At 41.6% G+C, this 22031-nt stretch overlaps 1 protein-coding gene across 2 annotated transcripts; it reads left to right on the top strand.

Moving 5' to 3' along the window:
• Positions 1 to 2012: 2012 nt before the first annotated feature.
• Positions 2013 to 20832, top strand: SEC62 (SEC62 homolog, preprotein translocation factor). 2 transcript variants are annotated; one of them, XM_030456089.1, is made up of 8 exons: positions 2013 to 2095; positions 10387 to 10495; positions 10896 to 11001; positions 13565 to 13769; positions 15161 to 15253; positions 17299 to 17359; positions 18120 to 18239; positions 18794 to 20832. In XM_030456089.1, the coding sequence occupies exons 1-8, from the start codon at positions 2060 to 2062 to the stop codon at positions 19258 to 19260; spliced, it is 1197 nt and encodes a 398-aa protein (XP_030311949.1). In that variant the 5' UTR covers positions 2013 to 2059; the 3' UTR covers positions 19261 to 20832. The 2 variants fall into 2 exon arrangements, with proteins under 2 accessions (XP_030311949.1, XP_030311950.1); XM_030456090.1 differs by lacking the exon at positions 2013 to 2095 and adding an exon at positions 2171 to 2411.
• The last annotated feature ends 1199 nt before the right edge of the window (positions 20833 to 22031 follow it).

The raw sequence follows: 22031 nt of genomic DNA, 5'->3' as shown, positions 1-22031 counted from the left end.
GCAGTTTGGTTACTTTCAGGCTTTTATTGTAACCATTCAAACTTTAATTCCCTACACCTACGATCTTATATTTTCAATTATATTTTTATAGTTCACTTACTCTGCAGTAGATCAGCTTAATTTGTAACTACTATAGATTTTCTTCCCAGCAACAGCAAAACAAAACATTCAAAAGAAAGAGACATAGTAACAGGAAAAAAAAAACCAAAACCAAGCAAAAACCCCAAAAAACCAACAAAAACTGTCATGGTAACTCAAGGGTAAATACGCTGCTGGAAACAATTTTATATTTTTAATTACCTAGTTTTCAATCTAAGGGGTTCCAAAAGCATAGGAACAGGAAAGGGCAACAAGACAACACAATACAGCACTACAGATACTTTTCCATCTCTATGTGCCAGGGTGTGGTTTGGAAACAGGGAGCCAGGATAAACCACTGTAGGCTTTGCTGACTTTCATGACCTCATAGCAAAAGCATGCGGGACAACTCCTGGCAAAAGGCCAGTTTGCTTTATATAGGTTACTTCCTAAATCTAATTTGTAGGTACATGAGAAGGCCCAAGCAATCAGAGTGTGTTTAAAAGAGGGTAACAACTAACAAATCCCTCTTCCATCAAGCATCTCCAAGGCCTACCATACTCTTCAGGAGCATCAAAACATTTTTATAGATTTTTTTACCATCAAACAGCTGCAGCACCTTTATTCCAGCGGGCTGGGCTTGCCCTTCAGACACCCAATGACCTCCCTGAGTGTCCCAGCATCAAGTTTCCCCAAGGCCTACCATACTCTTCAGGAGTATCAAAACGTTTTTACAGATTTTTGCTGCTAAACAGCACCTTTATTCCAGCAGGCTGGGCTTGCTCTTCAGGCACCCAGTGACCTCCCTGTGGATCCCAGCCTCGCTGAGAGGCCCTGGGTGCTGCTGGGTGTCTGCCTTGGGTAGGCCCTGACCTGCAGGCCCAGCTCCCTGCCATGGAGGTGTGCCAAGAGGCTTCGGGGTGCCGAGAGGCCTCAGCACCTTTTCAGGTGCTTCTGAGCTCTGCCAGGCCCGGGCACATCATCCTCCCCTGCTCTCTCCCTCATGGAGTAACCAGGGTGCTGCAGCGGGGCCTGAGATGGCGGCAGAGCCCGGGCTGTGGGAGGGCAGCGGCGCCTCAGGACCGGGGTGGGGATGCTCTGAGCTGACTGTCTCTCACTGCCCTAACAAACGTTTTAAAGCATTTTTTGGTTAAATATATTGTTTCTGTTGAATACCGGCTGGGACAGCTATTGATAAATGCACCATTTCAGTGTAAGGTGTTAGTAACAGCTCACAGTGAACTCATTTTTAAGTTACTCTTGCTCAGTGAGTAGTTTCAGACAGGAAAAGCTGCAAGAAGAAAAATATAAACTCATTTAATGCTATATTCATTTAAGCTAAGCCTAAATTAGGAATTTGCCTCCAATCAGAAGGATTTATTCTGTCAATTCTATGTCATTACATCCACTGGATGGCTTTGCAAATCGTGACATTTAAAAGAAAAGATGTTGTGATACAGCCAAGTGCCTGCTGTGTAGATATCTGCTTCCTTTGTGAGAGACCTGTCCCAGGTGTAGTCTGAGCTGGTGAACATCCAGCACCCTGGGGTACTGGTACCCAGCGCCAGGAGCACATGCTGAGTACAAAAGCAGTTAGGACATGTTAAGCTCATCCATATGAATCTAGATTAATTTTTACCACCTGCATCACTCCGGAGGAACGCTATCCTGCGCACCATTCCCTTCAGCGCGGGTTGATGCGGCTGAAGCCATCCCGGGGCTGGCCGAGGGGCTGGGGCGGATCACGGGGCCGGGTCGGACCGAGGGGTCGGGTCGGGCTGAGGGGCCAGGGCGGATCTTGGGGCCGGGGCGGATCTTGGGGCCGGGCCGGGGCGTTCCGGAGCCTCCTCGGCCTCTGAGGCGCTGAGGGGGCGCGGTCTCCCCGCCCCTGTCGGTTCCCGCCGCCTCTCGCGAGGCCGCCGCACACCCCCCCCCCCCCCCCTTCCCGTCCCACGTCACCGGCGGAGCAGACGGGGACAACATGGCGGAGCGGCGGAGGCACAGGAAGAGGATCCAGGTATCCGAGCCTCTCCCTTCCTCCCTGCCCGCCCCGCCACCCTTCCCCAGGCCGCAGCCCCCTCTCCCCGTTCCTCAGGGCGGCCCCACCCTGCCGGGTGTCCCGGCCGCCCCTCACTGGGTCTTTCCCCCTCCGGTTCTGCGGCCTCCCCGACCCGTGCTGTTGCGAGGAGGCGGCAGCAACAGCGCCCGGTACCGTGTGCCCGGTACCGTGTGCCCGGTACCTTGTGCCCGGTACCTTGTGCCCGGGCGCCCCGGGGGGAACCGGCGGTGAGGGAAGCGCCCTCGCCGTGGGGTCAGCGCCTCATCGGAGCTCGGTAATATGCCGGGCTGGCAGCATGGGGACACAGGTTTTTTCCTCAGAATTTTCTGGTAAATTCGTAAACCTTAGGAAATAACGAAAAAACCCGGAGCCCGGAGAAGCGCGGGTGGGAGCATTTCGGGGGATACCGCGGGTTCTGTCCTCCCCGGCACATCCGCGGGTCTGAGGGGCATCCCCGGGTACCCCCTTACCCCCGGGCACCCCTTTATCTGCCCTCCCGGTGCCTCCACATCGTCTGCCTCGGTGACCCGAGATTCCCAGAGCTGTATCAGATTTCCAGCTGTTAACTGGTTTTTAATCGCCGTGTTACTCTTAGGATCTCACCCGTTCCCAATGTCGAACAATAGCTGAATGTGGTGTAACAACACTCCAAATACCCAGGCGAGCAGCTGTCCCAGCCAGGAGCTGACACTCGGCTTGATCCTGCTGGTTCCTAAGAGAAAAAGACATGGGACAGATGGTATGAGTATCTTTTAAAAAAAAAACAACCAACCAAACAAAAAAAAGCCCAAAAACCCAAACGTGCCCCGGCCAGGAAATGTTGAGGTGAGGAAAGGAAATTTGGTCTTAGAAAACATAAACAAAACAACCCCGTCTAAAAATAGACGTAATCAGCTTTGAGATCGTGTTAAAATGCAGTGATGATTATATGGTGTCACCTAAAGGCGAAGGGGAGGCTGCTTTGGCTGTTTTCACTGAGATTCAGGAGTTCTCAATGTATCCCCTCAGCAGTGAGTGTTACAGAGGTTTTTCATGTAGGTTTTGAGCACAGTTGCAGCATCAGTTTCCGTAATGCCTCTTACTGTTAGCCAAAACAGTGTTTGTTTGGGATTTATTGCTTTGCTGTAAGTACAGATAACATTCACAGAGAAGTCACAGAGCCATTCAACAACGGACACACTTTCGATGTCATCCTTATGCTTGGTTGCCCTCTCTGCTTTCCCTCCCCAGCCTACTTTCCCTTCCCCCTGAGAATCTGGAGATGTGCCTGTGCTTGTATTGTTTCCTTTTTTCCCCTTTAATTGAAGTTACTGGGGCAAGGGTTGGGTGAGGGGAATGCAATGATCATTATTTACAAATTATCATAAAACATTCCAGAATTATTCTCGTTTCATAATTGTTATGGATTGTCCCTTACCAAAGACAACAGCAGCCCTATAAAGCATCAAACCCAAATTAAATGTAATTCAGTGTTTTTTATAATACCCAAGGCTGTGGTCTCACAAGGACTTAAGCACATGCTTAATTTTCAGCCTGTTAGCAGTAAGAGTATTTCCCAGATTGTTAGTAATTAAATCGATGTCTGGGTGTTAACAGTAAATGTTGAAGACTGTGGCCTAAATTTGTGATATAATTATGTAGAGAAATGTGTATTGCATCTTAGTGTGTTTCCCAGTGTGTGTCAGCAACAATGGGAAGAAAGGACAGTGAACAAAGAATACTGTTGAAAGCCCAAAGGGTGTTCTTAATTGGTCATTGATTAAAACACATCTATTTTTCTTGGTAGTTGGCTTTGGTGGTTTTTTTTTAAAAAAAAGTCTTTTTGAACTTTATTGGCATAGTTGCAGTATGATCATCATGTTCAGGATACTGCTGCAAGTTTCTTTTGTTAAAATGAAGCGTGGGATTTTTGTTTGTAGGTGCTTCAAATGCTTTAGAGGTGTGTGCTTATTTTAGGGTGATGTGTACCCCTTAATAAAGAGACTGTCATGCTGTATGCAGGCACCTTGTTTGAATACCCCACTATCATTAAGTAGAGCTGGATTTCTTGACAAGAGATCTTTAGAGGAGGCAGTGTTTGTAGCTGTGGAAGAGACTGATGGAACACTTCAGTTTCAAATACTCTGTGTATAGAACCTGGGTTCTGAATAATTTTTATAGGATTTTATCTCTGCCATCGAGGTTGGAATCATGGTGGTTGGGTCAGCCAGCTGCACATGAGATGAGACATGAAAAAGGTCTTGATGAAACAGTTCAAAGTTCTGTCAAGCCTGCTGTCTGTGTTTGCCATCCGAGGGAAGTGGTGGCAGGAAGGATGTGTTTTGTAGAATACATTTGCTTAAAGACACATTGCCCAATCTGCATTGCATGGAGCTTAGAGGCTGGCAACAAGCTGGAAGTGGTGGAAGTTGCAGAAATCTTGACTTCAGAAGTTTGAAGAAAGGCATTTTACGAGGTAAAGTTTTCAGAGTGTCATTCCTGACAGGAATTTAACTGTAATTAACACGGAGATTACCTCAGTGAGGAGAGGCTGCCCTGCAGGATGAAGATTGCTTGAGCCAGTGGGCTCCCACATGGTTCAAATTTCTGAACTCAAGAATGCGTGCTGTGTGTAAAGGACTTATTAAAAGAAAGTCAACATATGTTGTCTAATGGCTATTTGCTATTTTTTGCTCCCAGATACACCTCAGAGAGACTGAATACCTGTCACTCCAGCAGCCTGATCAAAGCTGTGCCATTTCTTGGAAAAAAATACAGTTCCATGTATATCCTGAAATGCTTTCTTCAGCACAAAATCTTCAGAGTTGGTTATTTTGACTGGCATTCAGCTGGGTAACACGTGGCACTTTGTTGGCAGGTCTGCAATTGCACTGTTAAGGAGGCATTAAGTTTTAATGACATTGGCAGGATTCCATTGTGCATGGTTTTTATTCTGCCCATGTGAAGTTTTGTTTATCTTTGTGTTGGGATTAACAGCGCTCCCATTGCACCTCAGTACTGTGTGCTCTGCTCCAGAAATGTTAATGCATATAAATACTGCTCTTAGGAATAGAGAAAACAGTCCTTAGGCAAATGTCTCACTACAGATTGATGGCTGAGGTGGCATCAAGGCCATGCATGTGCCATTAATGGCATGTGCTTTTCTTGTTGACTTTTAGTTTCCTCTTGAATTACTGGATTTGGGTGGATCCTGGTTAAAGACACCTGCCAGCCAATATTAACTGGCCTGGCCTACAGCTTCTTGATTTGGGCAGGAAAGGAAAAGGTGGAAGGAAAATGTGTGGAATTAAAACACGTAAGAGCTGCATTGCTGCTTTCTGTGTTCCAATTTTTTTTTTTTTTTTTTTTGTGACTTGAGTAGGGAAAGAGTCTTCAAAAACATCATTGCAGTGGTTTTACAGTAATGCAAGTTTTAAGGCAGCTTGACTGTTTGATTTTCTCATTAATTCCAGGAAAGCTGAGTAGGATGATAACAAAGGAGAATGGCAGAATAACTTATTTGAAAGTGAGTGGTATCAGGTGATAGAGGAGGAAGAAACAAAGACTGGGGGAGGAAACACAGAAAAATAGGCATTGAAAGGAGCAGCCCCAGTTGTCATCAAAACAAGAATTGCTGCCTTTTGAAAATCTGTTACGTTTTTGAAGATGGGAAGGGAGGAAGTTGAAAAAACTGGCCTAGAGTTAGAAGAGGGTTGAAGCTGGCATGCTGTGGCTTCAATATATCCTGTAAATTGTTCCTTTGAAACGTCTTCTAAAATTCTGTATGTTCAGAGCTTTTGCTCAAAAAATAAAAAAACCCAGTGATGGCTGAAAAGAAAGAAGAAAACAAGTTCTTGTGTTTTTATAAGAAATGTCTTTGGCAAGAAAGCAATCTGTAATCTGTTTCTGTAAAGAAAAGTTAATTTCTTGTGGCTAGCATGCAGCCACAGTAATCCAGAAGAACTGGTTTTTCTGCATGACTCTGCCATAGTTTCTTTAAGAGACCTCCCAGCAATCCATGTAGTAGTGGTCATCAGTGCAAGATCTGGACAACTTCTTATTTACTAGTTGCTGGAGAAAATATAGATGGAGTCCTAAGACTGTCAAATCATTGTAATTTGTGTGCTTTTTCTCTGTCCTACTGCACCTCAGTTGATTTTAGGCAAAGTCTAAATGCTTCAGCAGAATAGATGAGGAGTACCCACTCCTCTGCCACCACACATCTTCTTATTTAAGGCCTGAGAGTCAACAGGGAAAGGTAAAAGATAATCTTGCAGTTCAGCCCAAGCTTTGATGTGCTCAGACCATCTTCAGAGAAGGTAATGCTAATGTGATGTCCATATGAGGACAGGTGTGAGGAATGGAATGTGGCCCTGTGTGATTTTTGACTTAGGCTCTTAGCTTGAAAATCAGGCTGCACGTGACCAATGCACTTAAATTTCTTCTTTTCCTGGTCTGAAAACTGTGTAAAATATTAGTCTTCAGAAGTCTTCTGTGAGAGGTGGTGTTCTGAAAATCGTCAGTGCTCAGATGTAAGAGCAAGGAAATAAACTAGATACTCATTTTACTGAAATGAAACAATTCTAAGGACCTCTTTACAACAGAGGAGCATAATCCTTTGTTTGTCTGCACGTGCAATAACTTGTCTGGTTAGTGATAGGTTAGTGATAGTCATTATTTAACTCTCCTTTAATTTCCCAGAGCCCTTGTTTACATTGCAATGTTGTGGAAGGAAATCCTGTCTTGGATTGGAGCTGTCTTCTCACAACTGTGATGCAAAGGGGAAAGAAAATGTACTAAATTTCAGCCTTCAAATATGCTTTGGACTTTAGACATCTGTTAATGGTTCCAGGAGTAAGAGAACCTGAGTAAGTCAAACCTAGGTAGAGACAAAAGGGAAAAGGATGCTCGTGGGCACACTAACTCTAATAGCTGAGGTCAGATATTTTTATTTTTAGTGTATTTTTACATTAACAATGTAAACAAAACTATTTACATTGTTTTATTTTTAATGTATGGGCCTCTGCAGTCCCAGATGGAGCTTGGATTAACTGGGAACTGCATCAGTGTGCTGAAAGCAGTTCAGAATGCACTGTGCTATACTTCTGACTGGGAAATAATGGTAAAAAATTATTTGATTAGGGTTTTCCTTTAATTTCAGTAGATCTGGAAGGTCTCTGAGTTTGAAAATCTCAGCATTGTTTCATGAATTCACATAGTGCATATTTTTTGTAGGAATAATTCTCAAGGATTGGTAAAAAATTAAATTGCCAGTGAATTTCTAGTAAGTGGTTAGGCTGATCACTGTTTTTCCTGTCTTCTTGTAGATGGAGTTTTTCTGTCTTGATAAATAAGAAATAGGGTTTGATTTTACTTTTAGTAGCATTCTTCCACTGTTTCAAAATTATGTGGAATCATAAATCTCTTAAGTTTTTATGCATTTTTCAATATATAAAATTAAAGTAGGCCTAAGTCTCTCAAAATCTAGAGCAGAGGTATTTGGAAGCTTGACACTTCTATATTTTATTAACTAAAATCAGTTTAATAATAGAATTTTAATTGACAAGACATTCTAAAACATTCCAGAAATACATTGCCTAAGTTTTTACTTTAATCTTCTCATCTTTCCTACAAAAACAAACTTTAACTATCAGGAAGTTACCACATGCCTCTTAAGGTTGTGTCATCTTTTTTTAAAGCTTTATAACTTCTGGAGAACGACCCCTGGATTCTTCTGAATAATCTATTTCTAAATGTGTAAGGAGGCTTCAGTGCCTGGTGTTTGGATATTTTTACAGCTGAACACAGAGATCAGTTGATATGCATCTTGAAAAAAGTTGTGCTCAGGTTATCAAAATTTTCAGTGTTCTTGTTGGTTTCACTTTAAGATGAAATGTAATATTATTTTCTGTCTTCATCTCTTTTAATATTTTAACAGAAGCCTGGCTCTGCAAGTAAAGGGATGAAAATAGGGTGAAAAATGAGGATTACATTCCAGGGGAGTCTTCCTCTGAATGAGCTCTGTTAAACTGTGGCAGTGTCTGTCACAGGGAAGCTTCTTTTTGTTTGGAATATCATGAAACTATCCCACGGAAAAGGACAAAGCAATAGATAGTAAGGAGCAATAAATAAAAAAAATTAAATCTCCTGGTGCCAGGCACTGCCTGTGTAGCACTTCACATGACCTGAATCATAAATATTTTAGGAAGGAAAAAAATAGCAGAAGAATTAAGATCAGTGTGAATATCCAGAGCTTCTCTGATTGTTTTAGTGTCTGTGCTGGGAAATACAACAATTTCCCTGTGAACTCTTGCTCCAGGCTTAATTTGATGGTAGGAAATACTACACAAGTGTTATTTTGAAACACAGTTGCTGTATGTGTAGTCATCAGTCTCCATGGTACCTTTGCCTGTGTGCCATGTGGTAACTGTGGTACACATTCCCTCATTTTCTTTAACTGCATTGTTACTCATTTTGTTGCTATTAAACCAAATCTGGGAGCCAAACTTGGCAGCATCATCAGTGGTTGACAATTACTGTTCAACTGTACCATATAAGGGGACATGAAACCACAGCATATAAATTATGTGCATGCACTGACAGTGAATAGTTTCCTGGGACTTATCTGATGTTTTAGACAGATTTTTAAAACGTGAAAAAAAAAAAAAAAAAGGATTGAGCACAGAGGAGGAGTTAATGTGATCTGTATGAGGACTGTTAGGATTGTCTGGCTTTATTTGGGGAACATGTTTTTGAAACTGACTGGTGAGTGTGGGAGCATATTTCTTAATGCATGTGGAAAGTTTAGACTTAAGTATCTCAGAACTAACAAACTGTGGAGTTTTTTTGTCATTTGGATATCTTTAGGATATCCCAATTTAAGATCCATTAAAATCCGTCTTTAAAATCCATTTCAGATTCTCCTCACACAGGAAAAGCATCTCCTCTAGAAGGAGAACTCACTAACCAGTTGATTTTGAAAGTTAGGTGTGCAAACTGCTGAATATTAACAATATTTATTAATAATATTTTTATTCTGGTGTAACAACATCTGTTTGACCTTGCATTTCCACCTCACATGCTGCTTGGGATGTGATAGTGCATCTAAAAGCAGTAATGGAGGTTGTGTGTATTTACTGACCTTTAGAAATGTTGTGTCTTCAACAAAGATCTTTGAATTCTGTCTGTTCCTGTTTTGTGGCTTTTGTAATCTTTATTTTGTTGGCCAGCATGAGGCAAATAGATACAGGAAAGGTTCTGCCAGTCTTCAAAGATATCCTCGTGTTTCCCTGGTGTTGATCTACAAGAAGCAGAGGGATATGGAGTGTGAAACCTTTCTTACTAAAACAGCTCTTTCAAAAAGGAATTTTGAGGAAGTTTGCACAAATCAGTGTAATATGCCAGTTGTTTGTTTCAGATAGGTTTTTGTGAAGCAGGAACCTGGTCTAGTGGGAGGTATCCCTGCCCATGCAAGGGGATTGGGTGATCTTTAAGGTCCCTTCTGACCCAAACCATTGGATCTTCCTTTCCTGCTTACAAACATCAGCTCTTAATTTTACATAACTGGAAATGTCCATCTCCAGCCTTCTGTCTGTCTGAAATATCTCTGAATTCTGCCACCTCTCTGCAAGTTGTAAATGTACTGAGTTTATCAATGTGTGCAGACTGAGGGCTTCCTTTCCCTAAAATGTCTGTTCTGTTGTTTGTGTGCTTCATCCTGATCTTCCTAGTCTCTGGGTTGGAAGAATCTCCTCAGTGGTTCTCAAGGTTTCAGTATTTTTGTTGTCATGCACTGAAGTTTTCAAGCCAGATCTTTCAACTTCTTTTCAACTTGACTTTCTCCTCTGTGACATGAAATTCAAGCTGCTTCATATTCTGTCCAGACACCTGTGTTGCTCTCATTTCATACATATTGATTCCTCACTCTGTTTTTTCCTTGCTCTCAGCTTCACAACTGTTTCATCCCAGCTTCTGTGCCTTAGGCAGCTTTCCAGGTGCCCTGTGCTTCCCTCTTAGTTCACTCTTTTTACAGAGTTTGTACTCCTTACCTTCAGATCATCTTACTTAAGAATTCTTGCTTTTTTGCTTTATGTAGACAGAAAGTGCTTGGAAAAAATTCTCTGACCTGTTTTCACCTCTTGTGCATTTTACTTGTTATTTATATGTTGCCATAAAATAAAAAGGACTTTGCAGCCTCTGATTTTTGAGCCCAAAGGAGTTGAGTTTTCTCACATTAAACCTGTATTAATGTTGGACTTTTCCTGTTGCAGGAGGTTGGTGAACCATTCAAGGAGGAGAAGGCTGTTGCTAAATACTTACGTTTCAACTGTCCAACAAAATCCACCAACATGATGGGCCACCGAGTTGATTATTTTATTGGTAGGGTTGCTTTTAATCTGAGAATAATATTTTCTTCTAATGTGGTACCGGGGGGATGGGGGAGCACAGGCAAGGGGGAAGCTGTTTTATTTTTATTATTTGTGCCTCAATAATAAGTATTGAGCTCACTGTTTGGCTTTGAAAACTTATTTAGGCATTAGATAGCCATAAAATGAATCCTATCAGCCTGAAGTAGAGGCAGTAAACTTTTTGCTCTATGATTTCATAGTTGTCAAGAGTAATGTATTTCAGAATAGTGGCTAGGCTTAACTTGTAAAGACTGAAAGGATGTGGAACATCACCAGAACTGACTGGTTGGTGTGGTTGAGGGGATGCAGACTGTATTTTTTAATAAATATCATTATTTTTAATGCATTTTTAATTCTATTTTTCCCTCTAGCCTCAAAAGCTGTGGATTGCCTTCTGGATTCTAAATGGGCAAAGGCAAAGAAAGGAGAAGAGGCTTTATTTACAACCCGGGAGTCTGTAGTTGATTACTGCAACAGGTATGACCTGGCCTAATTCATCAGGTTTACAGTTGCCAAGATGTCTTAGTTATTTAGGAACCAATTTCACTTAGGCTTCATGCATTCTAAAGCATTTGTGGTTGCATGTAAAAATAATGTTTGTATTTTTATTGCTGTCTTTGTGGGTGTCACACCAGAAATGGAAGCAATGTGGTTTCATCTTTATTCTCTCAACTCTCTCATGCTTTCATTATGCTGCTTGGAGGCAGCAAAATGAACAAAAGGATTTACCTATATTTTCAAGTTATTTGCAGTGTGTAGGATCAGAGCTCTCAAATCTCTCCTCCCCATTGCCACATTCTGCCATTGTGGCAGAGTTTGGACTTGGAGGTTCAATTTCTGCTTCTCAAATGATGTCTCCCTGCTGCATAGTCTGCTCCAAACACTTTGGTTATGTGAATGGCATATTCTGACTGTACCTCATTTAGGGCAGACCCATAGGGTAAAGGGGACTGGCTACACTTGCAGAGCTCTGCAAAAGCTCCTTAGAAATTAAGAATATGGGCAATATTTAGTAATTTCTTCTGGCCTCTTTTATATAGCCATCCAGCAAGGTGAGGTTCTTCCTCCAGTTCCTGGGCTGAGGAAGGGTTGATTCTGTGTTCAAACTTTAATACTTGTTTTAGCATAAAGCATTAGTTTAATGCAATCAGGAAAGTAAGTCTTCCCTTCCAGAGTTTTTTGGACTGAATTAGGAGCCTGTGTGTTTGTTCTTCAGTCACTAAAGCATCAGATGAGATGGCAGTCCCTTAAGTCCTGCAGCTCCAACAGTGTGAAGAGTGCCTGTTCAGTGTGCAAAGAAAAACAGTTTGACCCTCTGTCCTCTGGCACTGATGTTTATCATCAGCATCATTTTGTGCCCTGATGTTCAGCACCACAGGATATCTATAGTTTGGTTTCTCTTGCTCACTTCTCTGTTGCTGGTAATGCCAAGGCCACCTTTGGTCACTGAAGCTTCTTTCAGAGTTTTAAACATTTGCTGTGTCTACTTCCTTTGCCTTTTGGAAGGAATGGAACAGTATCAATACAAATCTAGTCCCTTCAGTGTAAGTGACTGCTTAGACTCTTATTCATATTAAAAACAAGTACCTGAACTCTCTTGGTGTGGCTATTCCTTGTTTTACCTGCCCTGTCAAACAAAACAAGTATCAGATCCTGCTCCTCCATCCCATGTCAATTCCACCCATCAGTTGCATATTTCAAACAAGTTATGAACTGAATTCCTAATGCTGCTGCAATACATAGGGTCTCCTGGTACACTTCCACATCCATTTATATTCTGTAAGTTTTCTTCAGGGGGGGTTTATTCAGAAATAAGCTCCATCCATAATGCTTTGGTCAGCAGATCTGTAGAGGGTTAACCAGTTGGGAATCAGCAAGCAGTGTGGGCTTGGTCAGTGAAGTGAAGGTCTGTCCTGCTTCAGGGCCTGGCTGTTGGCTGCACAGATACCCTGGCTGCATGCTCTGAGCAGTCACTGTCCCATCTTTTTATATTTCACCAGAGGCAGAGGTGGCTCCTGCAGTGAAAGAGCTGTCCTGCAGGCCAGACCTGTCCTGTGGGCTGCTCAGTACCCGAGTGCCCTCAACTTCCAACTGAGAAGAGGAGTAGTTTCTCCCAGACAAGTGATTTTCTTTTGCTAGAAAGAGAATCCATGTGAACAGTTGTCTGAAGGAAGCTTTTTTAATACCTGAAACAACTCTGCTTTCTAGTCAGCATGCACCCAAGTTTAATTGCTGGAATGACTTCTTTCTCTCTTCAGCGAATTTTCCTAATTTAACAATCAGTCCAGCGTAAGGATTTGGTCTGCAGCAAGAGATGAAAGAACTCAAGGACAAATCAGATCAATTTGATGCATAGGATCGGGATTTTTGGTGTGAATGTGTGTTGGGATTTCACACCCTGCTGCTTCCTCCCAGTCTGAAGAGCAGTGTTCTGTACTGCTCTGCCTCTCCGAGTTTGGCGCTCATCCTTCCAAGGACGTTTCTTGTTGGTGACAGCCTTAAGGCTCCCAAATGCCACTGCCTGGTGCCCTGCTGGCCATAAATACACTTGCTGTAAGGTATGTTTGCATCTGACATGACTGGGATGTTTGCCAGATCCAACAGGGTGATTTTATTCATCGTGCACCAAGGAACTTCACAAGCCCTGTATCCACTTCCTTGTTTTTCCTACGAAATGGCGGTGACGTGAACTTGCAAATATGGGTTGGGGTTGCATTAGTGAGAGAACTGAATTGACCCAGTGGCTTTCTGCACCTTAAATCTTGTGTATTTATGTCTATGCAAAATGCTGCCACGGAAAAGTCTTGAGTTTTACCCAGTTTTGAACAGATGAACAAAAAAAAAAAAGGCAAAGCAGGAGGTGATAATTAGGTCTGGCGTATTTAGTTGTAAATAGAGCAGATGATGGTGACCTCTGTCTTTCAGTCATATTGTTCATGGTTATATTAGATAGATAATCTTGAATGGTATCTAATAACAATGTAAATGTTATTTCCACAGACATGCTTAAATGTATCATTAAACTTTTTTTCATTTTAAGACTCCTGAAAAAACAATTCTTTCATCGAGCATTGAAAGTGATGAAAATGAAACCTGACAAAGATACAAAGAAAGAAAAGGAAAAAGGAAAGGCTGAGAGTGGGAAAGAAGAGGAGAAAAAGAGCAAGAAGGAAAGTGGCAAAGACGAAAAATCTAAGAAGGAGAAAGAAAAGAAAAAAGATGGTGAAAAAGAAGAATGTAAAAAGGTAAGTGCTGTCTGTAAGAGAAGAGAAAAACTTGTAACAGAGAACACATCAACTGTTGTGATTACACGGACTTAAAAATATATTTGGTTGTTGTAAATCATGACAAACCTTTTCTTGCCTGTACCTCATCATGGCCAAGTTCATCACGAACTGATTCTCTTCAGCTGCAGCACCAACAATGCTTTGTGCAAATGTACCTTAGCACAGGGTGCCACATGTGGTGGGACCTCACACCTCAAACCTGCAGCTGCACATGGGAAACAAAAACAACTTTGCCGTGTTTGGTAATAAGAATGTTTGGAATGTAGTATTTGGTACTTGGTGTTTGTGGATTGCTCTGTAAAGTGAGCTGTTTTGGGGGGTGACAGCTCTCTTAACTCATCTGCAGAATGTTTCATTGTTTTCACTGACTTGTGATTTACTTTCAAGATCAGACTGTTCCTTTCTAAGTTTGTATACGTATCTTTTAATTTCCTGATTTTTTTATTAGCAGAATAGAATTCCTAAATTAAAATGCTAAGAATCTGTGGAACAAACTTGATGAGGGAATGTATTATATTCCAGTTAGTAGGGCAGTGCTCAAGTTATTCCAGATGCTCCTAAGTGAAATTATGACACATGAAGTGAGAGGCACAGTCTATGTTCAAAGGTCTGGAGTTCAGAATAAAGCTACATGGCTAATAAAAGAATTGCAAACAAAACAACCTTGCTGGCATTCTAAATATAGAAGCCAATGTACCTCTTCAGGTACATTAAATGCTGATTATGAAAGTTATGTTGTCCTCCAATTCTCTGTCATCTGGAGTGTTACATTATTAAATGTGATGTTAATTTTTAAACTAGTTGTTTGTTGAACTGATAGTTTAGTGGTTATGTAAGCCAGTGCATAGAAAGCTATTTTCAAACAAAAAAATAAGCAAAGAGAAGGAAACAGGAAACAGAGAAGAAGCACAAGATCCAGAAAGAGATGGAGGATAGAGAATAAACAGTCAGAAGCTGATTTTGAAAGGATGCTCATGTGGTAAATATAGCACCAAGGTACCAAATAATTCTAATAAAGTTAGTGATTGTGAAGTGTTGTACCCTCTTCTTGATCTTCATGAAGACTTCCTATTAATGTCAGCAGAGCTTTGCTCTGCATTTGAAGACAAGGTTATCCTGAAGTCAGTCTAGTCCTTAGACACTAAAATATAATATCTCTTACAATTTTTCTTTATTTTTGAGGTACTCAGGTGGTAATAAACGAGAACAGGAACAAGTAACACATCTTTACTTTTAAAAAGAAAGTAAAGTGAATGTGATCTTAAGTTTGTGAGAAGTTATTAGACTCAAAATAATAGAAATTAAGATCCTCGGGGTTTTTTATATCTCTGATTTGCATTTGTCCTCAGGATGAGACCCCAGGAACACCTAAGAAAAAGGAAACTAAGAGGAAATTCAAACTTGAGCCACACGAAGACCAACTTTTCTTGGATGGAAATGAGGTAAGATTTATGGGTACTTTCTGTTAGTGCCAGTGTACTGTTGTCAGATAACAGGTTAATTTGCTGTATTTCATCAAACTCTTTCATGACATGTTGAAAGAAAAATTAATGGCAATGTAACAGCTGATCTTGAAACATTAGTTTTTTTTAGTACTTGCAGCAAGTGAGCTGGAGATAAATACAGGACAGTAATTAAAATATCTAAGAGAAAACTTAATTCCCAGTAGTTTGCATGTTAATGGCCATGGGACAAACTGTGCTCAGGGTGCAGGGGGTGTTGGAGCTGCCCAGAGCAATTCTGCAGCCTCAAGATTTCTGCCAGATTCTCCACACTCAGAGGTGTTTGAGACCAGACTGGGTAAAGCCCTGAGTGACCTGGGCTGTCCTCACAGCAATCCCCACTTTGAAGATCACTCTACTGAAATCTTCCTTAACATTCTTGTGTACCTTTGGGTATAAAACCTACATGGCAGTGAATGCTGTAAATAAATCACTTGGATAGGAAATGTTCTTCCTTGATGTATCTTTGCTGTTCTCAGTTCTCTCACCACCTGCTTTGCTCTGTTTCATCCCACCTCCTATACAACCCATCTACTTCTGATCCTCTGATCCTGTTGTCTCTCACATGGGGTAACCAGGACTGTGTGCAGTATAACAGGACTTACTTCTTGTCTTCACATCATTGACTTTTTTTATTAATGAGCTGACATTTTTTAAGGACTGCAACTCCCAAGATCTTTCTTTAGTAGCTAATTTAGAAACAGTCCTTCAGTATTTACATTAGAGCTGGTTTTTTTTTCCTTTTCCTCACTGTTTAGCACTTGCAATCACTGCATATTACACTGTCTTACTGCCCAGTCAGCAGGCATGGGCTTCAGTTTGTTTGGGCTCACTTAACAGTTGACTCACAGCAATGTTATGTCTGGCTATAGTCAAATTCCAAACCCTGTGACAAGAAGAATATTAAATATTCTTGTTGCATCACACTGTATTACTGCCTCTTGGGTGTGTTCCTGGTACTTCCTGGAAGTTAATAACTCCTGATACTTATGCACTGCTTTGAGGGTTGCTGGTTTCTAGTAACCATCAGCTTCTTTTCAGAAGTAGCAATAGCTAAGATTCAAACTTTTTAGTTTGGTAAGAAAGAAAAAAAACTGTATATTTTTTGTTCAGACAGTTCTGCACCACACTGCGGAGCTTTTGGGTGTTTTTAAATAAGGCTGAGTAAATCTGATTCAAATGGATCCACAGTTCTCAGGCAAACATTTGGTGGAGCATTGCAACTGCAGAAGTTTAGATAAGAGTGTGCTCTGGAACAGAGGGTACAGTTATACTTATCTGAGGTCATCAAATGGGACTTGAGCTGAATTGAGCATTTCAGCTGTTTGCTTTGTTCCATGTGTTCATTCTGTTTCTTTGTCTTAAGGGCATCTCTCCAAAGCCACAAGTATTTTTTTTTGTTTGTTTCCACTTGGTGGACCTGAGACATTTTTTCTTTACAAAGTTGTTTTGCTTCATGCTGACCATGAATTAAGGACAATGAAAACAAATCTTGATTCAGTGGTGTTTCTGAATTTTTCATGTTCCCATCAGTTCTGCAGATTGTTTTCCCCAGAGTTTTACATCACCTGTAAGTTACTTGGGGTTCAGCTTCTTTCACAAAGTAATTATTTTGAGAGATCCAGCCTGATCCAGCCTCCCACTTTTTCTTGCACAGTGTGGAAACTCCTTCCCTTCCTCCTCTCCTCCCAGCTGGAAGCCTCCAGCATGCCAGGCTCTGAGTGCTGTCCTGCCTCAGCAGCAGGATCTCTCTCCTTCAGCTCCTACCACGAGGCTGAGGTTACCAGCCCACAGTGTGGGCACACAGCCATGCAGCCCCAGGACTCTCTGGCTCCTTGGGCACTTCTCTCACTGGCACAAACCTGTTTCCAAGGCCTGTTCAATGCACCAAGTGTGACAGCATGGCAGTAAACATTTGGGTGAGGCAATAAATTAAAATTAGAGATCTTGTTTTCCAAGTGTAAACATGATTATTTCTGTTGCAGGTGTATGTGTGGATCTATGACCCTGTTCACTTTAAAACTTTTGCCATGGGACTTGTACTTGGTAAGTAAAGGGTAGATATTGGTGAGCACATCACAAATGTAAGCATAGGATCAACCAGCATACTTGTAATCAGGAAAGGTTTTTCCCTACAAAGTTTTGCTCTTCAGTTTCAGCATGATTTTATACCAGTCATCTAGCTCAGAATGGAGGGGCTACATGTTTTTGAACTAAATAAAACCAAACCTGAAACATGCAAATGTCTCAACTTGCACAGGTTTGCAAGCTGGTTGTTTGTGTTGCTTTAAGCTAACGAGTAAGTTGTCCAATAGCCAAATGCAGTGGGTTACATAAAAATGTGAAAGATGTTTAAAGGAATTCTTTCATATCATGACTGACAGCTTTCTGACCCTCAAACTTGTATTTGTGCAGGATAAGCTTCAGCAGTTCATTATTTTTTTAATCAAAATTAATTTTGATGCTAACTGACCTGAGTGGGCTAACAGCTCACTGTACTGCTGGTCTAGCACCCTTGACCCCTTCCAGCTTCCCTGATCCCAAAGAACCACCTTTCCTGCTCCCTTGGGGCCCTTTTCAGGTCTGACCAGTCCCTGGGGCCAGGCTGATCTCCACCCAGCTCCCTGTGCCTGTGTCCTGCTGCAGTGGTTACAGGCAGCTCCCTGCTCACCTCTTGGCTGCTGCCCTCTCCGCTCTTCAACTCCGCTCAGTTGCCCAAGCAGCATTTGAGCAACTGAGAAGCCTGTATACACCTACCAGGAAAACAAAGTCATGGTTCTCATGCTTTTCTTCTCTTCCCATTTAGTGATTGCTGTTATAGCAGCCACTCTCTTCCCCCTCTGGCCCGCAGAGATGCGTGTTGGTGTTTATTACCTCAGCGTAGGTGCAGGCTGTTTTGTCGCCAGTATTCTCCTTCTGGCCGTCGGTAAGTGTCTGTCATTGTCACCTTATCAGCAGGTGGAGTCTGAAAGGGCAGAGACACAGCCTGCTTCTGAAATGTGGTCCTGAAGGAGGCAGCTGTTGGCAGTACCCAGGCTGATCTCCTGTCTGTATTTCCCTCCTGGCCACGGGGTGTCAGAGTTGTGCTGCAGAAAGAAAGCGAGTGCAAGCTCTGGTAGAGTGGAGATTCGGTTGCTGCCTCCTTTAAAAAAGCAATTAAAAAGGCAACACACCCCCAAGAACTGGGCATAAGAACAGATTCACTAGTGGGAATGGTGTAACCAGGATTTTAAAGCTTTCTTGTGTTTGTGTTTATTTAGTCGAAGGGATTAAGAGTGAAATAATAAGATATTAGGTTAATGGGGTGGGGGAGATGTGATGAGAACAAAGTATTCCACAGTGCTGTTGCAGAATGAGAGATTTTTTTCCCCAGGGTCATCTCTGTCCCTGACTTTGGGTGGGTGTTAGTGGTGGGGAATAGTTGTACAGTGTGGATGTTCAGCATAACTCCTCACATTTTTCTTCTCCTTTTCCATACAGCTCGCTGCATCCTCTTCCTTATTATCTGGCTGATCACTGGAGGAAGGCATCACTTCTGGTTCCTGCCAAATCTTACAGCAGACGTGGGGTTCATTGACTCCTTCAGGCCCCTGTACACACACGAATACAAAGGACCAAAAGCAGACTCAAAGAAAGAGGAAAAATCAGAATCCAAAAAGCAGCAAAAATACGACAGCGAGGAGAAATCGGATAGTGAGAAGAAGGAAGAAGAGGATGGGAAAACAGAAGCAACCAGGAACTTGGGAACAGAGGGCTCGGGAGGAGAGCGACATTCAGACACTGACAGTGACAGGCGTGAAGATGACAGGTCCCAGCACAGTAGTGGAAATGGCAACGACTTTGAAATGATCACAAAAGAGGAACTGGAACAGCAAACAGATGAAGGAGATTGTGAAGAAGAAGAGGAGGAAGATAGGGAAAGTAGGCCTTCTCATGAAAAATCATAAACTCACTGTGGTTCTGGGACTAAGGATGTGCAGATGGTTGGATTTTCTTTGTTGGCTGATCACCAAAACATAGATCATACAGTAGCATCTTTGTTTGCTGAAACATAAGTGTTACCAAACAGTTTTATATCTAGTTCCTTCATTTTATTTTTTTTTTAACCATTAACTTGATTACTTGGTACTATGTTAATCATTAATATCCATTGATGGAAGTTTTATCAATCTGACAGGTTTTGTACTGATTGATAGATTGCCCAGATTGTCCTCCAACACACTGAAAAAAAAACCCATAGTTTTCTGGTACTTGCATAACTGGTCAATTTAGCTTCTCAAACTTGCTTTTATAAAACAGGTAAAAGTTGAATGACCAAACCTCAGATTATTCCTAGTTATACTCATTTGATAGCTAGTTAAGTAAAGCCCTTCTTAGCCCACAGCTTTCTTGATATTTTTCTTGATTTTCAAAAAGATTGTGAAAACTTTCCTAAGAAAACTAGTTTTAGCAGAAGTATTTTGCTGAAAATATAAAAAGCTGGTAGTGCTGAATTTGGCTGCAGTGTTCTCTGTGTCTCCAGACTGTGTGCCAGCAACTGAGGAAATCCAAACTGGGTTTGTACATCTGGTTTAGAGAAAGATGTCATCTCCTGCAGGTGAAGGAAACAGCACTCTTTGGAAATTAATGGCTGTTTTCTTTCTCCTGCTCCATCATAATTAAAAAAATAATTAATGTATTCTGTACATAATTTACAAATAAAGCAAACCATTTACTTTAACTGCTACTTATTATTTAGAGATTTGATCCAGCATTCAGTTTGTATTATTAAAGCCATTTTGTGGTGTATCTTTCAGAGAAATGCAAGTCAAGAGGACCTCACAGAATCTTTGTGTATGATTGGTAGCTGTTCCACCAGAGCTTTAGTTTTGTGCCAACATTCCATGTATTTGAGTATGAGTAAATTGATCTTTATTAAATGAAAGCAAACAACACAGCTGTATGTATGCCTTAATGTTAAGACTTTCTATATTCTGGAACTGGAATACTTTTTAAACTGAAGAGGCAGAAGAGTAATAATGTGTTCAGAAATATGGGTAACCCAAAGCTCCTATGAAGTGACCATTAATAATTTGTTTATAAATACCTTGGAGTAGTTTGTGCAGTTTCTCTTCTGACGGGCGTTTGGAGGACGTACCTTATGTTTTGGTTAACTGCACGCTGAGGAAGCTGAGACTTGGTGTCATTCCTCTAGAGAAATTTAACAGTAACTATCAATGTTATAGTCTCCTAAACCCACTCAGAGAAGATAAGGGTAAGCTTGACTTTTTATTAACTGACTTAGAGAACTTTTTTCCCCTGTCCTAAATCACTTTCCCTTCCAGCGTCGGCGTTTTGGATGAAGATAACTAATTTTTCAGATTATGCAAAAATATATACATCATTATGGGTGTGTTGATAACCAATTCATTGATATGGTGTATTTGCTTCTTAAATCTCCTGAGTATTTACTTCATCATGAAGCAGATAAATTGGATCAGTTTTTATTAATATAGCAAAAAATTAAAGGACCCATTACGCAAACGGATTGACTCTTGGACACTTGTGTGTTGTCACTGAAACAGCAATAACAAAGTCCTGTTGCTGCCTTCAGTACCTTTCTGAGGTAGGAATTATGTGATGGTGAAGCATCCTGCCCCAACAGCTGCCTTTTCACCCACTTCAGCAGATTTTCTTAACTACATTGATTTTATAGGATTTATATGGATACAAATTGTTCATTTAGGCCTGAAATCAATACCAGATGGAGTTCCCAGAGGATCACACAAAAGGCAGGCAGATGAAAAATAAGAGAATGTCTCAGTTCCTCAGTCAGCACTTAAATTACACTTGAATCCGGACTTCCTCTTCTTAGGCCAGGAGAAAGGCTGAGAGAAGCCTCTACCTTATGTAAACATTAAATGTAGAGATGTGGAGAACACACCTGCCTGGCCTTGCCCCTTATTTGCCTTCCTCCATCTACTTCTGCATTGCTCCCTGTGGCTCTCAGCTGTAAGACCCCTTGCAGTTTCTCTCCAGCTCCTTGGAATAGATAATTATTTTCTAATAGGGTCACAATGACAGCCAAGTAATATCCAGACCTCAGCTGCATCAAGAGCACTGGGCAACAAAAAGAAACATCCTCTTCCAGCTGCAGTTGTTTCACTGGCAGCAGTGAAGTCCCTGTCAGAATCCCTCTTGGATCTGTTGGCAGTTCCAGGGAGCTCAGCTGACAGTAAACTCTTGCCTTCTGCTGTGCTTGCCTTTTCAAACCTCCTTCACACAGTGGCTGAGCTGCTTACCCCTCGCTCTCCCCTCCTTTTAAATTAGACAGCTCTTGTTAGGAACCACAGTCTCTTCTGTCACAGTCTCTACCCACTTGCCAGCACAGCTGTGTGACAGACAGATTGACTTAATACTGAAGAGACAGATCAATTCTGTCAGGGACCTTTACAGAGAGAGGGCTGATAGGCAACTACACTGAACAAGGTTGACCCCCAGCTCACTCCAGAGGATTTCTCAGGCTACCTCAGTGTTTTGTCTAATAAGAAGGGTTGAGTGATTTGACTCTTAAGCTCTCTGATCAAACCCTCTATAAAATCAGATCTTGACCTGCTTTACCCCTGTGCTGCAAGGGGATATAAACTGCTGTTTGCAAAACACTTAGCTGTAAGACCAGGACACTCACTTCTAATAAACTTTGACAAGTCTTAGGCACTTAACTGTTGAGCATTGTTAC

This window comes from Calypte anna, chromosome 9 (assembly GCF_003957555.1).
Source record: "Calypte anna isolate BGI_N300 chromosome 9, bCalAnn1_v1.p, whole genome shotgun sequence".
In the NCBI taxonomy this organism is placed as follows: Eukaryota; Metazoa; Chordata; class Aves; order Apodiformes; family Trochilidae; genus Calypte; species Calypte anna.
The sequence above is the reverse complement of the archived record's forward strand: the minus strand, read 5'-3'. Positions and strand labels throughout refer to the sequence as shown.

What these genes read in the sequence shown, in the direction of transcription:
- SEC62 (XM_030456089.1), top strand. Translation starts at nt 2,060, where the DNA reads ATGGCGGAGCGGCGGAGGCACAGGAAGAGGATCCAG. An exon ending in AAAAAGAAGAATGTAAAAAG is followed by an intron (nt 13,770 to 15,160) that starts GTAAGTGCTGTC and finishes ATTTGTCCTCAG; the next exon opens with GATGAGACCCCAGGAACACC. An exon ending in TATTCTCCTTCTGGCCGTCG is followed by an intron (nt 18,240 to 18,793) that starts GTAAGTGTCTGT and finishes TTTTCCATACAG; the next exon opens with CTCGCTGCATCCTCTTCCTT.